Genomic DNA, 11,029 nt, shown 5'->3' on the forward strand with positions numbered 1-11,029 from the left:
CTGCTGCTGTCAGGTTTTATGTTGGTATGGGTGTGTGGTTTTCTCTGTTTTAGTCTTTTGTTTTGTATCTTTTGCTGTCTCAGTAGTACGTTTGACAGCTTTATTCAGTTATGTTGGGTAGCCTTAGTGGGACCTTGGTACCTTTATTTTTAGGGATACATGATATATCAGCATTAACATCAGTATCTGACCATGTTTGTCATTTTTTAATCAGTATTGCTCATATAAGTTAAACTGGGCCGATATTGATAACCATTGTGTATTTCTGTCGTGTTGCAGACTATGTATGTGTTTTGGGAGAGGGTTGGCCTTGTGGTGCTTGTTTGGGTATGTAAATGGTCAATGGCCTGCATTTGTATAACATTTAATCAAGTCGGAGGACTCCAAAGCGCTTTACACGACAATCATCCACATATTCACAAACTGACAGTGGTATGCTACATTGTAGCCACAGCTGCCCTGGGGCAGACTGAGAGAGGTGGGGCTGTTACACAAGCGGCGCCACCGAACCCTCTGACCACCATCAGCAGGCAAGGTGGATGAAGTGTCTTCCCCAAGGACACAACCACTGTGACAGTGATCGTGATGCAACGCACGATTGTGGGGTGTTTGTCGGCCATAGCAGAAACTGTTTGAGATATCGATATCAGCCCAAATTTTAACAGTGCAACTTTAAACACATTAATGACAAAAACATTTTTTTAGGTTCATGATGAGTGGCTTGTTTACACCAACAAGCTGCTGTTGTTTCCAGCTGTGCTTGTAACCTCTTCAGGAAGTGTGAGAGCATGAGAGCAAACCATTGTCATACCTGTAGAGTGCCATTATAAAAGGGGAGACAGGTACCTTTATTTTCTTTTTGTAGATTTTTTTGTTGATGAAAAAACAATGTTCTTCCTTTTGGAAACAGGAACAGACGTTCTATGGAGAACCTTTAGCGCCAACCTGGGTTCCAAGGACTTCTACTATTGGTGCTTTTGGCCTTCTACACTTTTGCCTTTCCACTATGACAGGTACAGTTATTCTGTTAAATTTCGACTAGGCTACATACAGTGAAGACACTCCCACACTGGTATGTATAATTTCTGCTTCTGTGCGTCTCACTGCAGTTCCTCAATGTATCAGCAGGGGGAAGCAGTTTTTGTGGGAGGTCATTGTAGAGGCACAGCAGCATCCTTCTCTTGCTTCGTATGTTGACTCTTGTGTTGATACACTGAAGTCAAGTCACGTCAAATTTATTCATAAAGCCCATTTCATATGACAATCATAGACTCAATGGGCTAAAAGCAAACAAAGACACATAATAAAACAACAATAAAACAATAAAGACAATACAATTCAAGTACCATAAAATCAAGAATATTACAAAATTATTATATTATTTATTATTATATTTAAATCCTTTCTTCAGCAAAAAAATGATAATCTTAAGGTTATCAGATACTTACAATAATTTAAATTTCATAACAGTACATTTTTTAAATCATCTTTAACAAATATCTATGCACACAGTCTTATACAAGAAAAAATGTCAAATCACAGAAATAACTTGACATTTGCCTAAATAATTAACAAAGTAGGTAAATCATACTTACCAAAGCATCTCTGGGGTTGCCAAACACTCAGCAAACACACTGAAGCAGAACAGAAGAAATAAGGTGTCTGGCTGTCAGTAATCAAACCTCTCTCACTACCTGAGGACAAGGTAACCACGCCTATTGCAACATGTTGTATGAGGTCAAAGGTTGATAACAGTTCGATAAATTGAGGTGAAAAAGTGTATCCACATGTAAATGGCAACATGGCGGCAACATGGTGAAGCCAGACCCTCTTTCATTGCTGAGATAAAAGTTTATCTCCAACCCAGGGTTAGTTTGCAAAAGTCTAAGAAAAAATTATAATGGCTTAAAAATGAAGAATTCATGTTAAGAGATTTGCTATGAATGAGTTAAAGAGTTATGTCTTGTGAAAATATGCAGAGTTCCAGTAAAAAAAAAATTGCAGCAAACAACTTCAATGAATTTTGAAAATAGGAATCAGGTCAAAAAGTATGAAAACACTGTGGACCTTCTGTACTCCAGGGTCAAACATTGAATACTGGCTCAAATACACATACACCCCCACTAATATTTAGTAGTAATGATGTAGTAGTGACTCTCAGCAACTTGCACCTTGACCACCGTCTTTTTAAGGTCAGACGAGACAAAATTATGTTATTTGGCCACAATGACAAGAAGTATGTTTGGAGTGAAACTGAAGAAATATTCAGAACTGTCTGGCTGTGATACCTTTAAACTCTGAGGCAGAGCTTTCAGTTGGCAAGAAGCAGCAGAAAACTAAAAGACTTCAATGGTTATTGTGCTCTGTCTAGTGGTTCTGGTGTATTACACAGAATAGGAGGGAAAAGAGGACCATCTCTAAATTATTCAGCTAAACAGTTAGATGATTGAAACTAGAACAGAGTTTCATGCTCCAACAGGACAATAATCTGAGATCAGAATCGTTATCGGAATAAATAAAGTAGATCGATATTAAGTTTCCAGAATGGCATTCTCAAATCCCTGACCTTAATCCTGTTGAGAATGAGCGGACTTTGTTAAAAAGCTTGATTAGTGCCATTAAACCAATTAATTTAAATAAACTATACCAATTCTGCCAAGCCAAGTGGTCCAATGTCGAGCCAGGATTATGTTAGATGCTTGTTGATGGCTACAAAAAGTGTGTGGTTAAACATGTTGGCAAGAGACGTTTAACCATATATTAGTGGGGATCTTATTTATAATTTTGATCTTGTGTATATTAGAGAAAATCCTTTAGGTGCTCCCAACACTTGTTTATGAAATTCTTTTTGTGTAATTATTCCGCCCTATTTAAATGGGTTAAATCATTAAAAGTCCAAACTTTGACATTCAGACTAATGAAGGTATTCATTCTTCTTGCTGGAACTGTTTAAACATAAAAATGAAACACCTTTGGACTATATGCAGGATGAAGTTATTGGTTGACTGCTTGTTTTCCATCTGTAATGAAGCTCATGCTGCAGTCTACTAATTCTATTTATTCAAGACATTACACTGTACAACAGAGAAACCCTAAATGCGTTTTTCAACTAACAATTAAAAACATTTAGACAAGGACTTTATTAGTCTTGATGTATTCTGGATATATTTCTCTAATGTGAACTGTTCTGTTACAGGTGCATTATGTTCAGTGTACTACCAGACTAACTTCAGATTCCTACCTCGGGATCAAACTAACAGACTTTGTTTCAGCTTCAAAACTTTTAATTTCAACCAAACATCTGCAGAGCAGGTAGAAAAACAGTTGCTTCTGTAGGACTTCTAAAAATATACTGTGGACATATATCTGCATTGGATTTATTTTGTTGGTTATACTACATTAAATGTCTGTCTTTTTTTTCTAGATGTTCATAAGCTGCCATCTTAGAGCCACAATAAAACAAAAGTCTAGAAGCCATCAGAATAAAGCCTGTTTCTTCCACAAACCCACCTTCAGGTCATTGAAATGTGCAGTTTTCATTTTATTTTGGTCTAACATGCATACTCTTTTTCAGTTCAGAGATAAACATTTTACCAGTGTACAATTATTTTGTTGAAAGAGTGCTGCTGCTTCAGATGAAAAATCTTTGGGGATTTTTCTCTGCTATTCAGATGGCGGTCCCTAGAGGGAGACAGTGCTCTGTGTGAATGCTGTAACTCTGACTGCTCAGGACTGACTGGAGTGATGAACCAAGGCCATCCAGAGACAGGTCTCAGAGCGCTTCATAAACAAATGCACAGTATAAAAACTTTGACATAATTTCAAAAAGCTGTGATCAGTGCATTAGAGCAGCTCCAGGACAACCAGGTGATTTTGTTTGTTTTTTGACAGATGAGAAGTTTGAGGCTCACAGGACAACTGGACCTCTTCTCATTGTACATGACTCCTACTGGACAGGGCAGTTAAAGAAGTCTTCTCCAGGTTCAGAGTTTGCTTAGTTTGGGTAAGACTTAGTCTGTGGGACTTTACGATGTTTCTTGCATCACACATCCTTTTTTCTACATGAACTTAAAAGGCTGAATCACCTACAAAGTATCAGGTATCTACTAACGGGATTTATTTTCGATCTCTAAAAGCCTGTAAAGCTGTATTTTTCCACTCGGATGATAAACTGAACCATACATTACTAATGTCAACTGATATTAGTTATTCAGTAGCATGTTCAAATAATGTGTAAAATGAAATTTCAGTGTTTTTTGTTTTAATGCAGTAGGTGTAAAGAGTAGAAAATACAGTAGGTGTTAAATAACTATTTAATCTCTAGTTTATTTTGAATGTTTGTTCACTTAAAAGTAAATGAAGTTTTTTATGGTGGTTTCATTTTGATGCACAGGGAGATAATATCAATGAAATATCCAGAAATAATCATCTAAAATATTAAATCAGATTAAATATTATATAAAGTATAATATAAAAAAATAACTTGCATGTCAGTGAAAAGTGTTTGTCATTTTGTATCCTTAGTAGAAAAACAGACTTAAAACCACAATGTTTCCCTGTCTGTGCTTGATTTTTAGGATGGTGTTCTTCAGATCACATTGAACATTCTCTGTATCCAAACCCCTCATGCCAAGTTGATGACAAAGAGCTCAATTTTGCTCTCATCTGTCCAAAGCTCCAACTCCAAGCCTTCTCTAAATTATTTACATGTTCACAGGCAAATTTAAGACAGACCTGTTCACCTCTTTTATAGCAGAGAGCTGCGAGATTTCAATCCACTCCACAGTAACATTGTTACCAAAAGTGTTCTTGGTGACTGTGGTCTCCTCTGCTTTTAGATCATTACCAAGCTCCACCCATGTAGTTGTGAGCTGATCCCTCAGCTTTCACTTGATCTCACCTTATGAAGGGAGGTCTGTAGGGAGCAAGTTTCTTGATTTCCAAAGATGGCACTGTGCCACTAACCTTCTTAGTGACGGTCAAGGAGCCAATATCAGCCTTGTGCAGATCTGCTATGTTCTCCCTGGTCTTTTTTAAAAGCTCTTTGGTCTTACCCATGATGGTGGAGAGGTTAGGAAAGATTCACATAAGCAGGTGTGTTTCAGATTGTTTTATCATCCACATGGACTCATCATCAATCTGTGGAAGCCAGAATTGCTGCCAAGTTGCAGGTGATCCAATACTCATTTCACTTGGTTAAACTCAAAGCAATTTCAAACTTGAATTAATGTTTCTCTGGATTTGTGATTATATTCTCTCTGCACATTAAAAAAGTGATTATGTAAAGAACTATTTCCATCACTGCATTGATTAAGATTACTGACAGTTATTTCCATAATAATTTGCTTCACACTTTCTGCTTTTGTTTTCAAGCCTAGCTTCAGAAAATTCCTGATCGTTTGTAAAGTTTCAACCAACCTAATAATGGACATAGTGATGATGAAGCTGTACCTTAACCAAGGCTGATTGAAGAAACCGAGCAGCTAATTATATTAACTGAAGAAAATGTTGTTTGTCACTCAGCCACGATGAGCTGGAAACAAACCTTCAAAGACATCTAGAAAAATAGGAAGCAAACTACAATGGATCTTAAAATAACCTGTAGGTATCAAGTATACCAGAATAAACAGATGCTTTGGGTAAAAATGGGACAGTTATGTGGTAACATATGTGCTTTGTGCCCTTTGTTCAGTAGAAACACTTGTGTTGCTCTAAAAGACTAAACATAAGAGACCAGATGGGAAACTTGATAGGTCTTATGTTGCAGTGTCTAGTCCTATTACACTGCTTTCTTGTTATTGATATGTTATAAGCAAGCAGCTCTATGAATGTGGTTGAGAAGTCCACCTGAAAAAATAGTAAGACCTTTCTTCAATAGGTTTTTCCCTCCTTTCTTTCTACAAATTACAGAATAAAGCAGTACTATTTTCTCATTTCACAATGTTTAGTTATGATGAACAGAAAAGGAGTGTTGTTCTATTGTATGAATCAATACAAGCTGAGATAAGTGAAGAGGTATTAAGTGTCCTTTTGATGTTTGTCCTTTTCTAGAAAAACCCTTCCGGTCCTTACAGGCCATGAGTATGTTGACTACTACCTCAGATAAGCAAATATAACATATTAAAATGTCAATTTAACTCAGCCACAATTAAGAGCCAGATAAGTGCAGTACTTGAACCTAATAACTGGTTGTTCCAACCTTGGCTGCAACAACTGACATCAAGCATTTGTGATAACTGGCAGTGAGTCTTTTACATCAATGTGGAGGAATTTCGACCCGCTCTTCTTTGCAGAATTGTTTTAATTCAACCACATTGAAGGGTTTTCCAGCATGAGCAATCTGTTCAGGGTCACATAAATAGGATTTAAGTTTGAACTTTAACTAGTGTCAAAATAAGGTGAGATCTTTCCATGTAATCCATGCAAAATGCAACATTTAGTAACTGCTCACAGTTAACTCTATAAAAGTTACAATAAATATCCTGATGTGTAATCCATGCAATAATTATTAAAACACACAGTTGAAGCAGTGGAGAGTGAAACAAGCTTGTTCTCATATTCTGGAGCTGAGAGACTGGAGAGGCCTGTGTGGAGCCACATATTATCTGCCACATGTTATCTGCCACATGTTATCTGTCTTATCTTTTGCAAAAATATAAACAAGTATATCCAAAGAAATTATGTATGATGATTTTACATTCTTTCACATGTATTAAATGAAATTAGTAGTCTTTGATTAACAAGTTAAAAGATGTATGATTGAAATATGGTTAAGAACTGAGAATTAAAGTAAAAAAAACATTAAGGTTTGACATTCTCAATCAGCTATATATGAAAGAAATATAACATTAATCATTTGTGAAGCATGAATAAAAAGAATGCAGAAAGCTGAAGAATGGACTGTGTAATATTGTGTAAAGTTTAAAACTGAGCAGATTAGGGAAAGAACTGTAGGATGACTAGGAGTGACGAGAGCCAGCTGCATGCTGACATCGAACCCTTTGAAGGCTAACGGGAGGAAGGGAGGATGCGACTACAGCCAGGGCTATTATCGGCATCTCCAAGGCCGAAAAAACAGCATCAGTCGGTCACGATGACCATGACTAAAGTACTGAGCAATAACCAAGAAACTGAGCTGAATAGGTTGCACAATAACTGAGAAGCCTAATAAGGGGCTGACTGGTGAAAGCATAAAGTGCTATAAAAGCAACGCTGAAAGAGGGAACTGCGGTTGTTTCCTCGCAGAAGACCAGCGAACAAGATCGGACGGAGAAAAGAAGCTCAGATGGAAAAGGAACAGAGACACAGCCCAACTGATCGACTGCATTAAAAAGAGGACCAACCCGTGACCCTAGAAGGACTGTGCCTCAAAATTAAGAATCTGATTTCATATAAAGCCTTTTTATCTAGACAACAGAAGTGAACCTGATCGGTGAACAGCTGATTGCTCTAAGTTTCAGGCTTCTGGAAGTCCTGAATCAACCTCATTTATGTCTCTGGGTTTCCTTCCACTCTTCAGCCTCTGGAAACTACTGTCTTCAGAGACGTATGACAACAAAGATCCTGTTTAACCATCAAAGCCTGGAGAATCAGTGCCTGCCACTTAGAGGAAGAAAACTGAAGATTAAGTCATATTCCCTTCAAGAAATCACTCGTTACCAGAAGAAACATCTCCATCAGGTGCATGGATGAGCCTCCGTCTTCAAAGCCTCTCCAAACTCACTAGTTTCAGCCTCAGGGAAAGACAGGTTGAGTTGATTGATTCATTTCTATTATTGAAATTATTTTGTGTTGCTGAATTTAAGCTGTTACTGACCCCTGCTAAAGCGTTACTAATTAAAGAAAGCATATAAAATTCTAGTTAAGTCGTGGACATTCAATTATTTGAGTCACTGTATTGTTGGTTTTTCATTGGTGGTAAAACGTCTTATTGCCTGGTTCTAAGAGATTTTTGGAGGTTTTTATAGGTTGTCTTAGCCAAGTTTGTTAAAACAGCGCCCTTGGGTCTCATGCCGAGCCACTAAAATTAACCTAGTCCATATATCAAGAGCCAGTTGTGATATTAGGGAATGAGCAGCTGTGAACAAAAGTGACTGTTGAAAGTGTGGATGACTGTGATAGGCTACTCAGTCGTCCAGACCACCAGTTGAAGAAGGGGGAAACTTTTGTATGAAGGCTGTCAGAGGCTAGGCGAGTCATTTCCCAACACCAGCTTAAACAGAACTTTCATTAAACCTGCTTAGTAAGATCTTTCAGGTTTAGGGAAGTCCGGACCCGTTGGATGGAGAGCTGGATTGAGCAAACCTTTTAGACATAGGGAAGTAGGAGGGAGGGGTTAACTCATCGGACAACGAAACTAGGCCCCCCTGAAACCTTGTTTTTTGAGAAATTTGTTTTTGGACTTCCTGGTGTGCTTTGAATTATTGTGCTGTTACATAACCCAAGTAATCATGTTTTTTGGTAAATGTGAGATTAGTCTTTGTGTTCATTTTGGTCAGCAGTGGTTTTGGCCTTGACAGTCTCCCACAGATGCTAATTCTGTCCAGTCTTGTACTGATAAATCTGAACTTAGCTGAGGCAGTGAGGCCTGCAGAACTTCAGATGTTCTGGGTTCTTGTGTGATCTCCTAGATGAAGCATTGATGAGCTCTTAATGTAATTTTGATAGCCCGGTCACTCCTGAGAAGGCTCCATGTTTTCTCTACTTGTTGATAATGGTTCTCTGGAGTTCAAAGCCTTAGCAATGCAGGCCTTTTTCAGATTGATAAATGACCTTATTTCTAATCTGTTCTTAAATTTCTGTATGAAATCTTGGTTTTTGATATCCTTTAGTCTACTTCATGTTGTCAGACAGATTCCATTTAAGTGATTTATTGATTCTAAAGTTGTGGCATTAATCAGGCCTTGGTGTTGCCAGGGCAAATTAAATCAAAGGTTCTTATTAATCACAGTTAGTTCATGATTTACCTTTTTTATGTTAAACAAAATCATTCAAAAACTGCTTTTTGAATTGACTCAGGTTATCTGGTATTAAACTTTAAGGCTCTGAAACAGTTAAGAGTATCAAAATGGTAAAAACAAAGAAACTCAAAGGCTGACAAATATTACTCATGCCACTGTAGTTTTATTCAAAATGAGGAATACATTTGTGGTAAATGTAATGTTTACAGCTTATAAAAACGCAAAATTTATTTTCTCCGAAAATTGGAATATTAGAAAAGACAAAATAATTTTTGATACTGAAATGTTATACACTATATTGCCAAAAGTATTTGTCTGTCTACTTTTACATGTACATGAACTTTGACACCCTGTTCTTAATCTATTAGGTCCAGTTTGTCGATGGACCCACTGTTGCCAGCAATAACAACTTTTAACAATTTTGTAAACATCTTCCTCAAGGTTTAGGAGTAACCCAATACTTTTGGCAATATGATGTATTTCGTCCATGATATGGTGTTTACAATCATTGGGAAGACAAGACACTGCTGAACTGAGTGTTATATCCAACCATTTTAATGGACAGTTTAGTGGAAGGAAAAAGTTGCACAAGCAACAGAGATAAATGCAGCCATGAGAAGATAAAGTCTAGGATCAGGAAAAGGTTAGCTAGCTTCTCTACAGGCTGCACACATCCTGGTCACAATCTGTTTAGACTTTTACCTTCAGGTCACCGCTTTCAAAGCACTATTTGCAAAAAACAGCCGCCACAGAGATTTTTTCGTCCTGCAGGCTCTCACCTTGATGAACACTTAACAGAGTGCCCAGATCGATACCATGCATATTTACACTAATTCTACCTTGTCATCTTCTTTTGTGAAACACAGTAAATGTACAGACCCATTCAATTAATTTAAACAAGTTATTTCTGTAACTCTTGAGTTCATCAACAATAAGTGAAACACAATATATAGATTCATAACACACAAAGGGATGTTTTCAAGCCCTGTTGCTGTGTCGTAGACTTCTGGATGTCCAAAAGTTACAATCATCTCCTGTAGAGGAACAATCACTAGAATGTTGCCACCAGTGCAGAGCTTAATAAGGATGGACAGGAGGTGTCTTGAATGCATCTGTACACATAGAGACATACACATAAATACTTTTTAACAATAGCAAAAAAGTGACAAGAAAGGCTGTGAAAACCACTCCTCTCCAAAAAAGGAATCAAAGACAGACTAAGAATCTACAGTAAATACAAGGATAATGATGAGGAGACTGGAGCTAGTTTATTTACTTTGATGGATCATCCTCCTGATTGTCTGGAAAATCAATTTTTTTAAGGTTTTTGTGGCAATAGTATCCTTTTATTCATTCGTAGCTGGATAGGAAGAAGGGCAGAGAGAGATGAAAAAGATGAGCAGCAAATGGCCAGGGGCCAGGAATCGACCCGGGGACATCTTCATTGAGGACTGTAGCATCTGCATATGGTACGTCTGCTCTACCACTGAGCCACGTGGCGCTCCCTGGAACGTCAATATGGCCAGAGAAACCCTAAGAGCTACCATGAGTCCTGTGTGGGGCTAACAGTGATGCATCCTGATACAATTCATGATTGCTCACAATTTGGCTCAGGAGAACTACCATGAAGCAAGAGTGAGATCAAAACTTCAGTAGCAGCTGCTTCTACCAATCCAAGGACAATTTGTTGATCTTTGTATTTTCCAGCACAATGGAGCACTGTGCCACAAAGGAAAAGTGAAGCTCAGTGGCTTGAAGATCAGAACATGGAAGCTTTTAACCGGTGGCCGTGAAACTCAGGCAATCTTGACCTCATTGAGATTAAAGTTCTTTGCTGATGAGCTACAATTGTTTGACATTGGAAAGCTTGCCTGCAATCACCCCAAACTTTAGTTTATTCCACACATTATAAGATTCAGGTTGAGACTCAGGCTGGACCACCCTAAAACAATATTATTTCTAGTCAGAAGAGTATTTTTGCTGTAAGGCACCTTGTCATTTTAATTGTAATGGTGCTAAATAAATAAAATTAACTGGCTTACTGTAATCATGGACCCTTTACATTATTT

General features: G+C 37.7%; 1 protein-coding gene across 3 annotated transcripts; it reads left to right on the forward strand.

Annotated features, from left to right (window-relative positions):
- Window positions 1-947: 947 nt before the first annotated feature.
- On the forward strand, window positions 948-6,093 carry LOC124881150 (zona pellucida sperm-binding protein 3-like). 3 transcript variants are annotated; one of them, XR_007041548.1, is made up of 7 exons: window positions 948-1,013; window positions 3,197-3,312; window positions 3,425-3,516; window positions 3,672-3,799; window positions 3,892-4,003; window positions 4,578-5,171; window positions 5,374-6,093. XR_007041548.1 is itself a non-coding variant. In XM_047386682.1 (6 exons), the coding sequence occupies exons 1-5, from the start codon at window positions 1,007-1,009 to the stop codon at window positions 3,996-3,998; spliced, it is 420 nt and encodes a 139-aa protein (XP_047242638.1). In that variant the 5' UTR covers window positions 954-1,006; the 3' UTR covers window positions 3,999-4,003; window positions 4,578-5,286. The 3 variants fall into 3 exon arrangements, 1 of the variants encoding a protein (XP_047242638.1); XR_007041547.1 differs by lacking the exon at window positions 5,374-6,093 and having other exon boundaries at window positions 4,578-5,286; XM_047386682.1 differs by lacking the exon at window positions 5,374-6,093 and having other exon boundaries at window positions 954-1,013; window positions 3,672-3,769; window positions 4,578-5,286.
- Window positions 6,094-11,029: the final 4,936 nt, after the last annotated feature.

Source organism: Girardinichthys multiradiatus, chromosome 14 (assembly GCF_021462225.1).
Source record: "Girardinichthys multiradiatus isolate DD_20200921_A chromosome 14, DD_fGirMul_XY1, whole genome shotgun sequence".
NCBI lineage: Eukaryota > Metazoa > Chordata > Actinopteri > Cyprinodontiformes > Goodeidae > Girardinichthys > Girardinichthys multiradiatus.